Here is a 21,226-nt window from a genome sequence, read left to right as displayed (position 1 = left end):
AAGACAGTGTGCTGATTTTTTTTGTTGTTTCAACAAATTTTGATATGGAGGTAAATATGAGGGCTGTGGGTACACAAAATAACCAAAAGTCACAGTCCAGCCTTCTTTTTACTTTCCTGTTATATTCCCATATGTTTATCCTGTATGATTTTGACACTTTACCTCGCTCTAGTTTTTGTTATTCCATTTTACATCTATCAGCTTTCCACAATCTTTCTTGTTTTCACTGTCTCCCATAAGACGCTGAACTAACCAAAGCCAGTTTAACTGTTTTCAGGTAGGCTGAGGCAATTAATTGATGCTCAGTTGGTACTACGTCCATACCATTACACCACCAGCAGAAGGATGAACTGTTGATACAAGGCAGAATGGATTTTCATGTTGTTTATGGCACATTCTAACCCTACCATCCAGATATCACGTGTTCTTTTGTCCAGTTTTGGTCAGCCTATTTCCTGTTTTTAGCTCACAGGAGTAGCACCTGGTGTGGCAGCAGTAGCACTGTAGCAATTTATAAAGCAAAGCAACCTTTATTTGTCACATACACAATCATATAACATGTAGTGAAATGCTTGTGTCCGATGTAGCCGCGCCATTCCAGGGCTTGGTTTTAGCATGGGGGGGTCTAGCCAGGCCTCTTACTGGATACCGGGTGGGAATCAAACTTGCGACTCCCACTTCAAAGGTGTGTAGTCTTACCACAACACCTTCCAGCTGCTATTTAAGTGACTATTGCCTTCATATGAGCTTTAATCAGTCTGACCGTTCTCCTATGACCCTCGCATACGGTACTTTCACCCAAAGAATTGCAACACCCTCTTCTCTGGACCATTCTCTGTAAACCCCAGACATGGTTCTGTGTGGGAAAATCCCAGCATAGACATCCTAACCACACATCAAAATCTTGCTTCTCATTCAAATGCTAAGCTTTCTGGTGTCTAAGGGTTTTTGGACCCTGCAACTATCCTGAGACAGTGAGTTATGTGTGAGATGTGTTTGTCTCTGTCTACGTGTCTCTTTCATGTGGTTAATTATGGCCATGTCTGAAAAGGGCCACAAGCAACATCTACTGCGCTCCCCGCTGAGCTGAAAGGGAAAGTGTAGGTGGACCGTGTGTGCTTTGTTTTCTCTTTGATCTGAGAAATGCATACAATTCAGACAGATGTCTCAAAACACAGCATATTGTTCACCTCCTGATTTGTAAATGCTTTTCGGTAATTTGATTGGTTTCAGGCGGAAAAAGGAAAAGAAATGTGGCACGCTGTTTGCTATAGGCCTGTCGAAATGTAGCCGTAATTCAGGATTTGTCTTTGTAACTGTAACACAGTCTGTACACTCATACAATATCACAGAGAGGTGGAGTATATATTTTTAACAAGGTATGAGATGCTATCACAAACTGTGTTTAGTATGAAGGTAGAACAGGATGATGCTGGGGTGCAGGAAAAAATAAATCAGCATAACCGGTCACAGCAGCATGAATGATCAGAGGAGAGTGAGAGCGCAAGCTTGTCAGATTATATAAACTGAGTCAGCTGATACTGATCAGCTGAGGGTGTGTGCAACTTCAGTGCTCTGCCTAAACCGCTGTGATGCCCTGCAGGTTCACTCATCTCACTTTTTTCGCCATCTCTCCACATTTAGTGATCACATCACTGAACTCTTAAGAAGTGTCTGTCACATCGCATATGAAAAAAAGCCCAAGTTTGATTAAATGTTTGTGTTTATATATTGTAAAGATTTATATGATTTATATTTATATTACTCATGAAAGTGACCTGATACATTTTAAATTTAAGAATGAAATATGAATCATAGTAGCAACATTATGGTGTCTGAGAAAAACGATAAAGAGGCCGCATTTATGAGTAAATCATAGTATGAGTCATCGAACTCTTATGGGATACAACGCTGCTGCTGCCTTGTTTGATTTTGTATGTGCTTCCTATACTCTATTTCTTACTTATGGTGACAAAATACCTTATTTTGAGAAAAACTAAAAATAGTTAGGGAAATATATTTGAAGTCTCAGGTTTTAAGAAATGAAAAAGTCCAGAAGAAAGTCCTTGTAACTTTTGCCACATAAATAACAGAGTGCAAGCAGCTGATTTAATGATTAGATATCAGAGGGAAAAAAATCTGACTAACCTTTTAGGGTAAATTAAAGGTAAAGATGAATATCAGTGGTCCTAGTTCCACAAATGTAAGCATTAGTTTCTGCTTAAGATCATTGCAACCAAATACATCTGGGTTATGTCTTTTTAAATTGTAAAACAAGTATATTGTTGGAGAAACTGCTTTTTGGGCTCTGGAGACAGGGATGGACAAGGAATTGTGCCTAAATAGTTGTACAATTATTTTAAAAGGAGAGTTTTCACAGGACTCTGTACACCCTTACTGCTTCGATTAGAATTAAAAGGTTAAGTAGCAGCCAGGTGTTGCTAATCAAATGTATTTCAGTAACTGATCACCAGCAATTATGTGCATGTCTATAGTGGCAGTTTGGTAGTTTGCTGCTCTGGAGCATTCAGGTATCTGTTAACACAAAGCCACAATCTTCCCTGAAGTGGACGTCCCAGCAAATTCACCACAAAGTCAGACTGCAATGTTCAAAGACACTGCAAAAAACCCCTAGAGCTACATGCCAGACTCTGCAGGTCTGTTAGCATGCTAAATGTTGAAGTTGATATCACGGTAAACAAGTATGGCTTGTGTGGAAAAGTGAAAACCAAATGCAGCATATTAACACAAAACACCTCACACTAACTCACAAGTACAATGGTGGAGGGGTGATGTATGAGGTTTGTCCTACAGCAATGGAACCTAGCTACCTTGCAGTCATTGAGGCAACAAAGATATTCCCTTGATACCAACGTATTCTAGAGTCAAATCTGTCCAAGAGCTAAAGCATATAAGAGGAAAATAATCCCAAACATATCAGAAAACTTGCAACAAAATGACTGAAAAAAAGTGTGGTGGTACTGCAAAGACCCAGTCAAACTGTAAAGAGAGCGGTCAGTGGACTAAAACAACACTGTTAAGAAGAGAGGGCCAATATTCCTCCATAATCAAAATCGTTGGTTCAAGTTACTGTTGGTAAAGGTGGTTCTACGAGCTACTGAATCAAGGCAAACTTGTATATATACCTAGTGTCTCTTTTAATCTCTCACACTCTTACCTGTCCATGCTTGTCTGTCTGTGTTTTGGTCACATTTCCACTCTTCTTTAACTCCAGCTGACTCTCAGACCTGCTGGCTATACCTTCAGCCTTCATTCCCTTTCCTGCCATGATTATAAGTGAATGCCCATATCAGTGGAAATTTCAGAAAAGAGACTATACTCTCTCTTTAAAAAAAAGAAAAAAAAAAGAAAGAAAAAAAGTTGTGTTTCCACGCTCTTTTGTAAAGCCTTACTTTTGCTTCATGGCCTTACACTAACAAATTTTGATAAGTTATGAAATAGATCTGCGGTTATGCGGTCGTATCACTAACTCTACCAGAATTGTCAGTGCTCGTAATCTATTTGAAAAAGAACCAGAAATTATTCATATTTAAATATATATGTATTAATAATTGTTGGTTATTGCGTCTCTAACAATGACAACGAGAACGCAGAGAGAGGCAGTCAGTGTCCAAATTCAGGTGTTTCCCTTGGTTTGGCAAAAAAAAGTGAAGGTTGAATTTCACAGTCAGAAAGGAGAGGTGATAGGAAGACGGGGAGAGGCTGAAAGGAGACAAGGTGAGGACAGGTCCTCTGACGTTTCAACAGTGAAGGAGGAAAGAGAAAAATGGATTTTGTTCTGGTTCATCCTCATAATAACCCCATTAGCCATTTTAATAGTCCTCCACAGCTTTTCCCTCCATCTTTCATGTCCTGCTCTTTCTCTTTTTGACCTGTCGGCTAAAATGTGCTTCGGTCAAATCAAACAAGTTAAATACCCACAAAAGATAAGTTGTTACCCCTTTAATTGCTTTCTTTTTCTGTTTGATTCTTTGCTTTTTGAAGTTTCATTTGGCTTTTTATAGCTTGTGGGTCGCAGTTTCTGCAGTGCTACTATGGTAACAGCAGGGGAGTGGGTGTTAGCAGCTAATCCTGTTTGGGTGTCATGGTGACATTGCTATGGCACCAAGTAAGAGAGCTAAACAAGCTTTCTTCTTTTTAATAATATTTTAATATTTCATCAACACAGATTAGGTTGATCACTTAAAGTCATTGTAGTTCCATTGATTTCGTTTAAAGGACACTGTGTGCGTTTTTAAAAATAAAATGTAATAAATGTAAATTTTGTCCAGATTACATACACAATATATACTTTGAAAATGAAGTGTTAAAAAGCTTTTCTCTTCCATGTTATATTATAATACATCACTTACAAGTATGTGAAAATGAAATAGCAAAAGGTATTTTTTCACTTTCATTGGATTTTTTGTTTTTTTGACCGGACATTTATATATATATATAAAAACATATTTTAATTTTCAAGTTTAAATTATGATTTTAATATAATCCCCTTCCAGTCTCCATTAGAAATTCTTCAGCTTCAGATGAATTGTGGCCTCATAAGTCCCAGAAAAGATTTAAAAAGTTTTCTTTTTTTTCCTGGTGTTTTTTAATCTGTTTATCTATCTTTAGGTAGATATCGTGCTAAACCACAACACTGTCTGTCTTTGTACTGTCTTTGCACTGTACTGTGAAGACTCTACAATATTAGAATGAAAGCACCAGGCAACAGTAGGAAGGAAAAACTCCCTTTTAAAAGGAAGTGTCAAATGGTTAGAAAAAGTTATGGGAAGCAGTTGTATACAAAACACTTGGAGAGTAAAAAAGGGGAGAGGAGAAGAAGTATTCAGTGTATCACAGAAAGTCCCACCGCAGGACCTGGCTCTAACTGTAAGCTTTGAAAAAAGGAAGGTTAAGTCTAATCTTAAAAAGCATCTAGTGTCTGGGGTCCTTTCTGTTGTGAGGCGACAAGGAGAGGGACCTCCAATTTTACCTTTAAGCTGCATACACAATGTAAGCGGTTTGTAGTGATGTGGTGATCCAATACCACAGAAAGCGAATGATATTTCACAATTTCAGGTGACTACGAGCGAAATGACTGCTGGCGATGCATTGTGGGCAGGACTAGCGCAAAACTTTCAGGCGAGCGACTGAAGAGACAACAAATGAGAACGATAATGCTAAACAAAACGTTCGAAGGTCACCTAGGCAACTGGAATCTGGAATGTCCGCAAGCAATCAGCTGGCACGCAGCTTTAGAAACTTTAGGAACCACAAGCTAGCCTGTAGCGTGAGTAGCTAATTTACTATTAGGATACAAAGATATTATGAAAGTTTAAAGATATTGCATGAGGGGGACTAATTATTCCAAGTTTTTTTTCTGTGAGAAAAGGATTTTATGAAAATGATTTTTTTGTGTGTGGAAACAATCAGAATTATATTATTTATCCATACTTCCACCTATATTTTTAGAGCATCTTATCTTGCTTGGTTCACCGTGATGACTTAGGCCTATCCCTGTGACCCAGAGACAGACAAAGGCTCGTGCTTACATTCACATCAGTGGCTAAATCTGAATCCCTGAATAGCCTAGTAAGTTTAAAAAGAAGAGCGTCCGCATGTAATCAGTGGAAGGAGTTCACCAAGACAACGCAGAACTTCTTTGGCATTAGCCATGAGACAGTGATGCTAACCGCTGTGCAGCTGAGTTTATTAGTTTACTTCAGTAAAATACAAGTGAAACAGATACCGTTTATGTGAAAGGAAATCCAAATTTGCAATATGAAGATAATTAGAAAAAAAAGCAGGAAGGTGATTAAAAAAATAAAACTTGCAGTGTGTCTGTTCATTCTTTCTATAATCTTTTACCCCTGGATTTAAGTTTTGCTTCTGTAAATTCTCTTCTCTAGTTCAGTCTCACCTTGCTTATCAGCTTTAGCTCCTGAAATATAGTACACATCTCTTTGCACAGCAATCAAGTGTTGCAAACATGGTGATAACTTCCCAGCACCAAATGGCACATGAAAGCATGACCCCATATGACTTGCTTTAAATGGCATGTTTAAGTGCACTTAATGACCCTGTAATGACACCATGTGTAGTTTACTGAGAGGAATTGTTATTGATTCCAGGTGCCATTCGAAATAATTGACATATCTGTTGCAGTGCTTTTATAGCTGTATGAGATTGGTACACCTCAGTGTTATTTATTCTTTTTCACACACACACACACACACACACACACACACACACAGCCAAGCCACACATGTCAGTGTTTTCCCATTGTATCTCTGTTTCTCTATTTTCACCGTGTTGTGCTCTGGTCTCGCTCCACTGAACATTAACCAGCGGAGGAATGATGGAGCAATTCTAACAAAAATGCAAACAAGCGCACATACATTCCCAGGCAGGGCTGCTCGAGCCCTCTGCGGGGAGATAGAGTGGTGTGCTTGCTTCTGATAGGAGCAAATCAACATGGACAGAACAGTGTTTCCTCTAGGATTTTTTTCTTTTATTCAGCAAGAGGGGAAACAGTTTTGTTGTGGCACAGTGTAGTGCGCTGGCACTCAGTGTGAATATCAATAGGAAATGAAAAAGCAGGAAATAAAGTGGCGTTTAGTGACTATAAAGCAAAATATAAAATGTGTGACTGAATAAACATATAATCTGGAATGCTTCAGACCTGAAACATTTAGAGGGGAGTTATCAATACCTACTTTTTATCTTAAATATTTCCTAAATTTCTGAAGCGAGGACAGCAGTCATTTGGCTGTAGCTGGTCATTGCTGCAAAAATCCTTCCTGCTCTGTTTTTGTTTTTTGGTTTTTTTTGGTTTTTTGCCTGTCCCGTTTGGCTCTTTTGCCATCAGAATTGTTGTCTAAAGGCAAAGAAAGATGCCCAACGGATTTACTTTACCAAATTGACCATCCCAGCCTTGCCATAATGGTCCATTTGATTCACCTTTTATTGTTTATTTTATTTTCACTTACTGAACATGGGACAGACTTGACTGGGGGAAAGAAGGGGAGAAAGAAAGAGGGAAAGAGAAACAGCTGAGAAGAGGGACGGGGGAGAAGGGCAAAAACCAAAAACCAACAGAATGAGCAGAAAAAGAAAAAAAAGAAGAAAAAAAGAAAAAAAAAAGCATATATCAATCACCTGGATCACCTGCTGAGAAAGAAAAAAGAAAGCAAGCAGAAGAGAACAAGAGTAATAGAATAAACAACATCACAATGATATATGGGAATATGACAGTAAATACTAAATATTAAACATTATTGTGCAGCACATAAGATCAACAGAACACAGTGTGCTTTGAGGTAGGAGCCAAAAAGGGTGTAGTTTGTGGGTGTGATCACCCGTGTGTACACCTGTGAGCATGGACGCGCTTGTTTTTTGTTTTTTAAAAGGTTCCTTCATGTAATAATCTGCTAGAGGGTGTGGGGGGGCCACAGCCCCGTCCTCCAGGGCATGAAGCAGGTATGGAGGAGATCAAAACTCCAGACATCCAGAGGCCCCCAGAACACAAGAGACCAAGGAAGACCAACAGAGGGGCAGCCGCGCCACTGTCCCAGAAAGAGCTGAGGAGAGTCCCAGATGAGGGCTCACTCAGCAGCCGCGGAGCAGAAGCCAGGGGGAGTTGCAGTGACGCGCCCGTGAGCTCCGCCGGCAGCCAGCCATGCCTGAGTGACCGAGCCCCAGGCCGAGAGGCCGGGGGCACCCCACCTCCGAAGTGGCCCGAGCAAGCCCCAGGCTCCAGGCCCCGATAAGCGGCCGCCAAGGAGTGAGCCGGTGTGTACCTGGACGCCCATCCCCGGACACAAAGAACCACCAACGCACCGACATCTGAGGGAGTCCGCCACTGGCAGGGGAAGTGGTGGTAGGGGGAGATAGGCCTCCATACCTTGGAGGGCCTAAGATGTCCCCAGAGAGGTGGCGCCTGACACCCAACCTGACATATAGACACAGAAATACAGGCACACACATATACAAACATCCATTCCCACCCTCATGCTCTCATATACACTTACTCCACACTCAACCAACGTGGAGACAGACATAAAGAGACGCTGTACACACGATCACACTCCCCAAGCGTACTCTAAGCCCCGGGTCTAGGTACCCTTGCTCCTGGAGGGGGGGGAACTGCACCCAGACCCAGGTGGTGTTACCCTTTTCCCCAAGTGTGAGCAACAGATGAATTTGAATCATAGTGACCTTGACCTCAAGGTCAGAGGTAAAGCTTTCTGAAAATCTTGAGCATGCAATAACTTGAGAACAAGTTAATGTAGGGGGCTGGGGGTTATTGCTGGCAGCCACCAATATTTCTTCTTTTATGGTCACTCGTTCATACAGTGAGCTAGAACCCAAAAGGTATTAAAGGCACAGTACTGACTACTACCAATACTGAAAGTAATATATAAAATATGTTAAAATATTCATTATTCGCCTTGCAAATGCATAAGCATCACACTCTGTGTAAACCTGAGGAGTTGGATTTATTTCTGTTTTTAAAAATTCTGTCCGTCATTGAAAGATTAAAAAGTATCACAGCTTCACTGAACAGCATTTTCACGGTTGCCGGCCCATCCTGGATCATATCTGAGGAAAACTTATGTCAGCACATCAGCGGGCACATACTCATGTTATGTTTGATCTCAGTTGGCAAAGAACTAGAAGGCAAAACTCAGTCCTCCATCACATATAGCGCATATCCCACATCATCGCCGTATGTGCGTGTGGTTAATGCCGTCCTATGCTGGCGTCATTGTGAATAATAGTTACAATTGGGTTTGTCATCGCAAATCTTGTGTTATAGTTTTGGATAGTTTGAGTAGTTTTGATATTCTTTTTAAGAATTCTAATCGTTGGTTTTTCAGGGTAGTCTTTTTTTCTGATTACTCGGTTCAGTTGATGCCAGGAGGAGAACGACACCAGCGACGTCCTCTTTCTTTCTTTAAGTGATTTGTCTGTTGCTTCAGCCATTTTCATTCTACATCGTCTTATTGTGAAGACAGGACAACTGATTGAGAATTGAGAAGAATCTAAAAAAAAAGGACAAAACGATGTAAAGGTGGATATGAACAGAAAGCTTTGGGGTGACAAACCAAGCCCATACTGCACATACTGGCATATTTAAATCCCCCATTTATTCCAGTTGGCAGTCCGAGATGTTTAAGAGTTACTTTGATTTCCTGTGTTCTCAGTTTATTCGTTTTTACTGTAGACTTGACTTTATTGTAGTACTCGTATTCCTGTAGACGTGTGCACAAAACTGGCATGTTCACATAAGACAGAAGTGAAGTGCAACTATAATCGGGCGACATTTGTAAGAGATTGACGAATAATGATGCTATTTTTAATATTCTATATTAAAAATAGCATCATTGCTATGCTGTGGTGAGGTCTTGTCATTCTATACCACCTTTCAGTCTCTCCGCGCTCCTTAGAAGTCACAGCAGCATGATCAGCCCAAGAGGCATATTAGATGACTCACATGCACGCACGCACACACACACACTCATTCTGTATCATGAGTCATAAAGTATAGTAATCTATCTCTTCCTGCCAGTTTAGCAAGCAGCTACTCTGATCTTGATGCACTACAGTGATCCTGCGTCTCACTTCACTTTGTCTTCATTTGTACCTTTGCATGTGTGTCCCCTTGCACGCACAAATCTGTGTGTATTGTGAGCGTATACGTGCGTGGGAGGGTGTGAACGTGAACTCCAAACTCAGGACTGTGACTTTTATGTGTGTGTGTGTCTGTGTGCAGCATCTGTCTCCCTGCGTGGTGAGGCAGGACGCAGGCGAAGTCGTGATAAGTCAGGCACAACACACTCAACGGAATGCAGAAGTGGAGGGGTAGCATGTTTCAATTGATCGGGAGAAAGGAAAGGGAGTGTGTAAGCTGGAAAGGAGGTAGTGGAAAAAACCAGGAAGACTCGCTTCTCCAACCTTTCATCTGGTGTTTTTTTAATTTTCTTCCTATTATGTACAGTATCTTTCTTTTTCTTTCTGCAATCTCCAGCTTTCTTTCTCTCCTTCTCATCTCTCAAGGGTACCAGTTACCTCCTCCCAGACATCAACTAGTGTACACACATTTATCAACACTTTCTAAGTCACACACACACACTGGCTGTCTATATTACATGATTTATGCCCCTGTGTTCTTTTATTTTTAGACCAATTACTCTGGTTCTTTTTCAGTTCTCTGCTTACGTTGATAGCCTTCTAAACATTTTCTCGTCTCTGGTTTTCTGCTCTTTGGTCTATATTTGAAGATGACTTTAAATGTTTTGTCTCTGTCAAAGGTCAGTTTGACTTTTGCTTGGCTTTATGGCTTTATGGATGTAAGACTACTTGTGTGTTAAGTTATTTCTCAAACTTCTTCCAGATGCATTCTGGGATAGGCTGCCAACATTTTAACTCAAAGGAAGAGAGACAGCTTAAGAGCATAAAGGAATGAATCAATTATTTATTTAGAGGAATAAGAACTTGATGCTACTTGCTGTCTGGTTTCCAAAAGAAATTTCAGCTGGGATGTGGTTTATTGACATATTTAATCTCTCTGTGTGTAGTGTGTAAAAGTGAGATCAGTTTATAAATTAAGAAAGAACTACCTCAGAAAAACAGAAGATATTGTTATACGTTGTGTACGTTCATATTGAGTTTGGTCACAGTTTTAAATTAAGAGGCTTGTATACATGTAATCCCAGTGAGCAAGAAGCTCTAAAAACTCGTAGTTTTTTCTTCTCTTCGATGTCAAAGATCATATTCTTAGCACAGTACAGTTGTCTCCAGAGGTATAACGCATTTAAGGGGAAGTAATTATTACACATAAACTAGTTATGTGAAGAACGTCTATACTTTTGAACAGAAAGAGCAACTGATAAGAAGAAAGGTGGTTTAGAGGGCCAGGAGCCAAAAATAGCTTGTTTCATACAGTTAATAGATTGATGTATAAAGTGGTATGAAGTAAATAAAGATTATTTCAAACTATCAGTACAATTTAGTTCCCCAGTTAATGTAACATGCATGTCTTTGACAGTGAGAGGAATCCAGAGTAAACGCCACATAGAAATGCCTCAGCCAGCTGGTATTCAAACTCTGAAATGACTGCATATACTGACATACCAACAGTATGAAATAAATCTCAGCCCTTCACAATACTCATCACTCTGCATTCTTTCTTCGTATTATGTCATTTCTTCCCCTAAAAGTTGCCTTTAAAAAAAAAAGCTACAGCTGAAATGTGCAAACTCCCTGGACCAGCATGAGAGAACACAGCATGTCATCTGTGTTTGTAAAAATTGTTATGGAAAGACAAATGTGAATCATTTTTATCACATTAGACACACAAGTCTCATGATAATCAACCTCCACAGACAGATTGCGTGTCAAGACGTTTGTTGCATGGATACAAATGTCTCAATTTCCTTTCTTTCTTCCCTTCTTGTTTTCATGCTTTTTCTTTTTTTCGTGCTTGCTTTTTTTCTTTCATACTTTCCTCCTGTCTTCTTTTCTCTCTTGCTTTTCTTATTTGGTAGTTACAGTGCTAGTTGCCTAGAAACTGGAGTTTTTTGTCTTTATGTAAACTTTGATATTCTGTATACTGCAGGAAATAAACAATGACAGTCTAGTATTTTTCCAGTCATAGACAAAAGTTCATCAGCCATATTACTGTAAGCTTGGGCCTACCTGCTTGTGTGAGTGACTGTATGTATGTGATCTATCATTGATCTATAACTGTAGATCAGGGGTCATGACCCTTGATAAGTATAGATCCCTTTTCTTGTGATCTCTCTCCAGCTGGATGCATGAAGACAAGATGTAATTCCTGCCAGAGTCCCACAGACTGGAACTGAATTTTATAATTTAGTCTTGATTTAAACATGTTATGCAGCATGTTACCACTGTGTTCAGATCTGTGGCCTCTCAACAACTAAGAGACTGTAGTTATGCAATAATAGACTATTTATAAAGTTGTTACCAGGAAAATCTCTAAAAATAATTGCAATCACCTGTAAGTGGCAGAGATGCCACCGCTTACAGCTTGAATATATCAAAGCAGTGTTGGTTGGTCTTTTTTTCAAATGAAATCATAATATTTGCTAAGCTATGTTTGCTGAACACACGCTGTAGCTGAAGGCTTCTGGATATCATAATTACATATTATGTAGACCTCCTTACATCTTGTTTTGTCCCCTTCCCATGTGTCAACCTTTAATTATGTAGAACATAAGCACTCGTGCTCTTACTGTCATATATATTCAGTAAACCAAACCTAGTGTCTCACTAAAAGCTCAGAATTAGTCAGTTACATTAAAGGGAATGGATTCAAAGCCATATTGAACTTGTAGTATAACCTAGCATAATTTAGACTAAGTTAAAGGTTGAAGGTTGACCTTTATATTACAGAAAACTGCAGAATATGCTGAAATTTTCTTTCTTTTCTTCTGGTGTTTATTTCTGCTTGGAGATCTGTTTTATCAGGCAGTGAGCACAGGAAAAAGTGCCTCACTGTCTACACAATTAAGTTCCAAAAACCCAAGTAGAAATTGGTGTTTTTGATTTCATTAAATTCATATTGTTTATAAAGTTAATGATTAATTATGTTAAATAATTGGCATCTAAATGTAACTTAGATTATGATTTATTTTTTTCATTTTCAAGCAGCCCTTTACAACTGTGACAGATGATGTGATGTGAATAAAGACATGATGGAAAAAGAAAACTTTGCTTACAAAGAATCCGACTTTATTCATATTTTTTAAATTGATATTGAGCAATAGTTTTTTGAAGGTTTTGAAGGTCAGTCATCGACTGTTTTCTCACTTATTTTTAGTCCAGGCCTTGTACCTGACCAATTTCAAAGTAATGTTTTGGTTGAATGTTGGAATGTTGAGGAAACTGAACAATAGGAGGCAAAAAGAAGAAGTTGCAGCCCTGAAAAGCAGATAAACAATATCATGTCCTTAAGAAATGCGAAAAGCATCCCCCCCAAAAAATAAAAATAAAATAAAAAGAATAAAAAATTTAAAAAAAAAAAAAAAAAAAAAAAAAAAGGAGTCTTGGATTTGTCTACCCAGATGCTGGACCTCAACATTATTGAAGCAGTGTAAATGGTAAATGGCCTGCATTTGTATAGCGCTTTTCTAGTCCCTAAGGACCCCAAAGCGCTTCACACTACATTCAGTCATTCACCCATTCACACACACATTCACACACTGGCGATGGCAAGCTACATTGTAGGATCGTTGTAGGATCATCTTGGCATTCAACATCCAATGATTTTGTGTTACATTATTCTGTAGATCACAAGTGTCAAACTTATGGCTCGTGAGCCCACTTAAGGATCTGTTCTGGCCCACTCATGGTCAACTTTGGACCTTAACTGTACCTTGCACTAACAGTGCATTAAGTCATTAAGAACAGGTCATGGGATGAGAGTGACAGCCTGAATTGTTTATTTCACCTGAGACAGAGGTCTGAAATATAGTCACTTTTTGCCTTTCTACTGGCAAAGACGTGCTCATGGTCATCCATACCGAACTGGCTAAGTTTAATGTTATAGATGAAAGGGCTGTGTAAAGTGACGCTAAAGTTTTATATGAGACTAAGTCCAATCTGCTGGTGGTAAGTAAAAGGTAAAATGTGGCAAGTATAACACATGATGACTGCATCAGAGATGAGCACATGATTTCATACAGGAGCTGTTGCTGGTATACATAAGTGCACAAAGACTTACAATAGGAAGTTTGAATGCTGATAGAAGAGTAGTAATTAGAACTATGTGCTGTGGATATTCTTAGTACTGTACTGATCAGTGTCGTGTGTGTGTGTGTGTGTGTGTGTGTGTGTGTGTGTGTGTGTGTGTGTGTGTGTGTGTGTGTGTGTGTGTGTGAGAGAGAGAGAGAGAGAGGAAGAGAAAGTCTGCTGCCGCTGCTGTTGCAGCCCACAGTTTCCATGGTAACGTAGAAACCCATCTTGGTCTCTATGGTAACTTCTTGTTGGCACCCACAGAGATAGAGAGAAAGAAAGAGATGAAGATGTAGAAGAGAGGAATGAGAAACTGAGAGAGGGATAGAGAAAAATAATTGGGAGAGGAGGAGTTGACACTTAGAGAAGAAGACAGAGCCTCAGGTGTGGCCCTAACTTTACTTGGGGTTAAAAGAGCTCGAATTCAAAGCATCATCCTCTTACTTTTTTGTCTGAGCTTCTAATATTGTTATCTGCAGCCTCACATGGGCTTTTGGTTGGCTTCATATAGGAAAGAGGTGGTTGCTAGTTCAGTCTGATGTAGGTGTTGAGCATATGACTTACATATAGAACCCACGTCGTTTAAAGAATTTCCATCTGTTTAGGGTGTTGGGTATTGATATTACTTTACCAAAGTCTTTCAAGAAGCAAGTCTTGCCACTCAGCCGTGCATCTTAACAACTCCTCTGGGCAGTTATTTCAGCAGTTATTTTTAAGAGTATCAACAATAATTCCAAAGGTAGATTGTGGAATCAAATCAGATTAGAAAACATAGGTTTAAACAACTCCCACCCCCTTCACCCCTGCAAGCTATATTAATAATTCTAATGTGCAAACTTTTACAACATCGTAACCTAAATCTAAAGCGCTGTAAAAAATAAATGAAATGATTAACAGGTTTTTCCCACCAACTTATTGGGCTAAATTTAACCCCTTACTGTATGTAAAAGTTTTTAAAAGGAAAAAACAAATTAGAGAAAAGTTATAAAGTCATACTGCTTCACCTGATAACATTAATTAACTGGAACTACTGCTCCTGCTACACTGTAACTTGATTAAGCGCAGCAGCAGTACAACTGCTCAACTTCATTCACACCTGGTTTATAATAATATATACGAGAGGTTTCAATCTGGCTTTCGCTCATGTCACAGTACATCTGCTTTACTTAAAGTTACTAATGATCTTTCAGCCTTTGACACTTTCTCTCACTCCATCCTTCTAAACAGACTTTCCTCTCTTGGCATCTCCGACACACCCCTAACCGGGTTCCAATCATATCTCCTTGACCGTTCCCAGTTTATTCAATTTAAATCATTCTGCTCTCGTCTATTCCCAGTCACTTTTGGTTTACCCCAAGGTTCAGTCTCAGGCCCTCTTCTCTTCATAATATACATCCTCCCTTTTGGTACCATTGTCAATAAATTTGATCTTCACTTTTATTATTTTGCTAATGACACCCAGTTATATCTCTCCTGCAGGCCTGATTCCTCCAGAATGTTTATCTGAATTAAAATCCCGGTTCAGCTCAAATTTTCTTAAGCTCAATCAGCATAAAACTGAAATCCGTATCAGCTCCAAATCCAACCTACTAAAGGCAAATCATTTCACTTTCACTATTGAACCTTTGTGGTTTTCGTTTCACCTCGGGTTAAGAGCCTTGGTGTCATCCTAGACAGCTCACTATCCTATAAATCTCACATCAGTGATCTCACTCATTCTGCCTATTTCCGTCTACACACCATTAACCGATTACATCCTTCTCTTTCCACTCAGTCGGCGTCCGTTCTTGTTCATAGTGTCGTTACCTCCTGCGTTGACTATTGTAATTGACTCTTAGATGGTCTCCTCCAAAAATCCCTCCATACGCTTCAATTGGTTCAAAACTGCCCGCATTATTACCAGAACCCCGTCCTACCAGCACATCATCCCTATCCTTCAGAAACTTCCAAATAGTATACAAGCTTCTTCTCCTCACCTTCAAGGGCCTTAATAACCTTGGTCCACCTTTCCTTTCTTTCCTTTCTTACCTTTTGTCCAGTTATATAACTGCATTTGTGGATGTCAAGTAGACATGCTGAAGATCAAACCAAACACCAGCATGTGGAAGAAAGATGATTTAAGTGGCACCAAATCATTTCACATTCACTAATGACAACTTCGCAGTTTTCGTTTCACCTCAGGTTAAGAGCCTTGGTGTCATCCTAGACAGCTCACTATCCTATGCCAAAAAGGCTAGTCCGAGTGTTTCAAAAACTGCTAATCAACTGGGAGCTTCTTGCACAACCATCTCTAGGGTTTACAAAAATTTGTCTAAATAAGAGGAAATCTCCAGTGAGCATCAGTTCTCTGAGAGAAAATGGGCTGTTGATGCCAGAGGTCAGAGGAGAATGTGAAGATTGCTGCAGACTTATAGAAAGGCAATTAAACCATCTACTGATTGCAACCAAGTCATGCAGAAGAGCATCTCTGAATGCACAACACTTCAAACCTTGAGGCAGATGGGCTACAGCAGCAGAAGACCACACCGGATGCCACACCTGAGGCTTCAGTTCACATAAGTACACAAAAGCTGAAGATTAGAACATTACTGGCTGGTCTAATGTGTCTTGATTTGTGCTGCAACATTCAGATGATCGGGTCAGAATTTGGCAGGGACAAGTGAAGAATAGGATATTTCTTCTGTGGTACTGATTTGTGCTGTTGTAATACTTTCGATATGATACTTTTTTTGTCTTCTTCTTGCACACACATGCCTTAACACACACACACACACAGTGCGATATATCTGTGGGTTCCTTCAAAAGCAGCTTAATAGCTAATCCTGTCTTGCAGCATACACACAAACACAGAAGGTCATTGCAAATGGAAACAATGTCTGCGCTATGGTAGAATGTCGATACTATAATCTGATTGGCCTAGTTGATGGATAGGTGGTTTGGTTGACCTATCACAGTTAACTGAATTATTGCCCCCACATGCTTACCTTTCGGTCATTCTGTCTGCTTTCTTTTCTCGCTCTCTCTGTCTCTATAGTCTGCCGCTCTTCCTCGTGTACTCTCATCTTCTCTCGTCTTTTTCCAGTCACTAACCAAATTAGTCTTGCCCCTTTGGATTTTGCCCTTTACAGGACTGGATGAATTGAAGGAAAGGAGGAAGTGTGTGTTTTCTGTGTGTGTGTGTGTGTGTGTGTGTGTGTGTATGTGTGTCAGGCTAAGCTGTTCCTACCAGATGTTTTTCTTTGTTTTATGTTTCTGAGCGCCGCACTGTCTGCCTGTCACCAGCAGATACACAGCTCGGGTGTGTGTATCTTTGAGAGAGCGCGAGCGTGATAGAGAGCTTTTGTATATTCGAGAGGGAGGATGTGTGTGTTTGTGAGATTAATTACTTCCGCATACACTGCTAACACTCCACTGTGCGGTGAAGGGTCGACGGTACAAACGGTGAATATTAAACCAAATCAGTTCTGCCGGCTTTGAAATCGAAACGCGCACGCAGAAAAAAAAAAACAGGTGTCGACTGTGAAAATCTCAGTTTTTATCATTAAGCTGGACACTTTTGGGCTGAAAAAGACGCTGAACAGACTTGAATTGAAAGGAGTGAAGGTTAGAAATGTAGAGAGCAGGAGCACAACAAGTTTAAGACAGCTTTCTGAGCAGGTGACTGAGGCGCAGAATCCCTGGGCTAAAAATCGACTCGCCTTTCACGTATTCTGTGTTTCAACCTGTTTAAATCCACAGAATTATAATTCATGTCACTTCTTTGACTGTCAAGTTACTTGAGCATTTCTAAGTGCGGGAAAAATCATGGTTTACAAGTTTAATCGCTTCATTATGAACAAAAAAGAAAGCAAAGGACCAGTTTTTTTGTTTTTTATCAGCCTCTTGCAGTTGTAATGTGTTGGCAGCTGTGATTCATGAGACATTTTTGAGATGGCTCTTATATAGAGCTCTTAAAAAAAAAACAAGTTTAAACACTTGAAAAAAACTACTTGAGAAAAAGTGAGATCAGTGGTTAGAAAAATGCCTGATTCCCATGGTACTGGAAATTGCTGTGTTAAGTGTCACTGCAACTGGCCTAATGGGAGTCTGATGTAGTCTTTTCTTGTTTGTTTAGCTGGATGGCCTTCGGATTTCCATCAGCCTGAACATCTAATCTTAATGCGGCTACTGTATACACAAGTTTTTCCAACATAAACATTAACTTTAGAAACACTTTAGCGATTATAGACTGATCGGACTGATTTGGATTAAACACCATTACAAACATTTAACCTTCATTCAGCAATGATTTGAGAATGTTCACTCTTTGTACTGTCCTTAAAATCACCAACAATCAAATAAATACATTAAAGAATAAGAAATTTTATTCTCAATGAGAAGGTTGGCATTCAGTTTTAAAATGCCATCCCTGTATAAACACCGGTGTTGAACTCCAGGCCTCGAGGGCTGGTGTCCTGCAGGTTTTAGATGTGTCCTTGATCCAACACAGCTGATTTAAATTGCTAAATGACCTCCTCAACATGTCCTGAAGTTCTCCAGAGGCCTGGTAATGAACTAATCATTTGGTTCAGGTGTTTTGACCCAGGGTGAGATCTAAAACCTGCAGGACATCGGCTCTCGAGACCTGGAGTTCGACACCCCTGCTGTATAATCTACAGAAGAATACATTTTTATTTTTTCCAAAACCAATGTCATGTCCATTTTATGACAGAGGTAAACAGATCTTTCTTATCCTTGCTAATCACTTATTCCTTATCAGTTTTAAGTTTTAAAAGATGTTTCCCCTCAGTGCAAATGATTTAGTATTTGAGAGCCTCAAAACAAGCCAGAAACAAAAAGAAATTTAAAAACACAAAGGCCAGCATGTGACTCAGGTGTTGCACAGTCAGTGACGTCAGTGTTGTAGCTGTCAGGAGAAAAATGTCAGCATTGATCAGAGGAAATAACAGGCTTGAAGGCATATAATTCCAGTGGATTGGACAATTTAGAAGCTGTATTGTATTGTATTGTATGTGGTTATGTAAGTCAATGATGGAATCCAACCTAAACTCTTTTGTCAGTCAGCCTGTGAAGATATTTTGGTAAATTTAAACACAGCTTCTTCAGGTTTAGCTGATTCTTCCCAGGGATGAGACTGGAGCCTAGAGAGACCTGCCTGGCCTTCTGTCCCAAACCTCTGGCCCGCTGTGTGTATGTATCCATGGGAAAATAGGGGGAAAAAGAGGAGGAGCAGGGAATAAAATGAATGGATGGATTGATAGATGTTTTTATTACCCACCCCCAAAAGAAAGAAAGAAAGAAACTGGGCAGAAAGCAAGAGGATGTTGAATAATTCTATATATAGGATGTTGTATTTGCACAGCAAGAAATAAATAGATTTCTGCATTGCTTTGATCTCATTTTCCTTAAAAACTTGACAAAACATTTAAAATCAGATATGAAAAGGGATTAGGTGGATGATGAATTGTTTACGACTTTGCAACAGTCAGAAAGTTATATGATCCTGCTCTCTTTCAAGGACATTTCAGGACATTTCCCAGGACCCCGTCAGGCTGGGGTCGGCAATATGACAACAATCCCTGAGGAGCTCTGTAGTAAAAATCCCGTTGTGTGTTTGCGTGTGCATACATGTGCACATGAAATCATTCCTTCCATCAGACAGTAACGTCGTAGGACAGGAAGAGAGCCAGTTTGATTAAATAATCAAAATGCTTTGATTGTGTACACGATTACAAGTTAGACAAATACATGTTAACATATAAATAATCAAACATGCGCACGCACACACGCATGCATACGCACAAAGCAGAAGCCACATAAACAGCGGCAGAACATCTTGTTCTGGCTGATAAATTTGAAAGAGTAGGCAGCCAGCACTGCGAGTGCTCACAAGTCATATACAATGTCCTTAGAGTTGATGTGGGAAAAATAAAAAAGTTTTATGATTGTGAATGAACGTGTGTGTATATAATAGTGCTACAGCATGTCAATTTTTTCCAATAAGCCACCTCTCACGATGAAAAGATTTACTGCACATAGTTCAATCCTTTGCGACATGAACTTAGCATTTAATCTGATTTCAAATTTTCATTTATAATTACCTCTGATTTTATCTGTGTCTGTTGCTCGTTTTATGTCATGCTGCAATGATGCCCCTCAGATGAGTAAATGGACTTTTTTATGTTTGTGTCTGCACAGGAGCGTGTGGAGTATCTGTTCCTCATCATTTTCACGGTGGAGGCGTTCCTGAAGGTAATAGCCTACGGCCTGCTCTTCCACCCCAACGCCTACCTGAGGAACGGCTGGAATCTGCTAGACTTCATCATTGTAGTTGTAGGGTAAGCGATCAGAATCACACAGAAAAGAGACAAACTGCGAGGTGTTATTTGATGGTTCTCTGTTACTCCAAGTGAGTCTATGAAGTTTGACAGATGAAGCAGATTTCATAGATTCAGTTGTGTAATTGTGACGCATAGTCTCTTTTCAACAGCTACCTGACACACACAACCTCAGCACATCATTAGCAAATTAATCATAGTACCGTATTTCCCGGACTACAAAGCGCACCTGAATATTAGCCGCACAAGCTAAAATCAGGGGGAAATCCTGTTTTGTACATACATTAGCCGCACCTGACTAAAAGCCGCAGGTGTTTCAATGTTGACTTATCATATGTAAGAGAATATGCACAAAGGGAATTGTCAGGAAAGAGATGGCTGTTTGGAGACACACCCCTTTTATTAATATTTTGAAAAACAAGTTATGGGTACATATTTGCACAGCTTTTAAGGTATATGTAAAAGTAGCGGTAATTACAAGTACGAAACATGTACTGTGCTTCATAAATGAGTAACAAATGTAGTACATAACAATAACCTACAGCACACCAGAAAAATAGATTCGGACTACCTTTTAGGCTCAGGTGCAGCGACACGGCTTTAACAAGAAGAAAAGTCAGTCATTCACCACCATCTTTCTCTTCTTCCTGCGCACTGAAACCACCAAAGTCCTCTTCTCCAGTGTCGGAGACGAACAGGCTCAGGATGGCTTCGTCATCCACTCTCAGCTTCTTTCCTTCGTTGTCACTTTCAAAACCAAACAAATCCTCGTTGTCAGTGTCAGAGTCGAACACCCTCAGAAGGGCCGTGGTGGTGTCCTCCTCTCCATCATGCAGCAGTCCAGCCCTTCGAAATCCGTTGGTGATCATGGATGTTTTCACACTTTTCCACGCTGTCAGATTCCACCGGTGGAGTTGAGCATGACTTGCTTTTCGCAAGTTTATTGCCGCTCGTCATCCACGACTCCCGCTGAACTTGTAGCGCTACTTTGAAGTTTGTTTTTCGCGCTACTTGTACGGCACTATGTTGCCTGGCGGATGGACATGTGACCAACATACCACTCTTGAACCCCGATACTGTGTGTCTGATCACATGCCCTTCCGCCAGGCAACGTAGTGCCGTACAAC

The 21,226-nt window shown here is 39.9% G+C and overlaps 1 protein-coding gene across 5 annotated transcripts in view; it reads left to right on the top strand.

Moving 5' to 3' along the window:
* Window positions 1-21,226, top strand: part of cacna1c (calcium channel, voltage-dependent, L type, alpha 1C subunit) — a 206,440-nt gene that overhangs the window by 107,860 nt on the left and 77,354 nt on the right. For all 5 annotated transcript variants that reach the window (XM_026148293.1, XM_026148292.1, XM_026148294.1 and 2 more), the window contains exon 4: window positions 19,960-20,099. In XM_026148293.1, coding sequence (XP_026004078.1) covers window positions 19,960-20,099 — 140 coding nt within the window. The remainder of the gene's footprint in view (window positions 1-19,959; window positions 20,100-21,226) is intronic.

This window comes from Astatotilapia calliptera, chromosome 17, assembly GCF_900246225.1.
Source record: "Astatotilapia calliptera chromosome 17, fAstCal1.2, whole genome shotgun sequence".
NCBI lineage: Eukaryota > Metazoa > Chordata > Actinopteri > Cichliformes > Cichlidae > Astatotilapia > Astatotilapia calliptera.
This window is presented reverse-complemented; position numbering and strand designations above follow the sequence as displayed.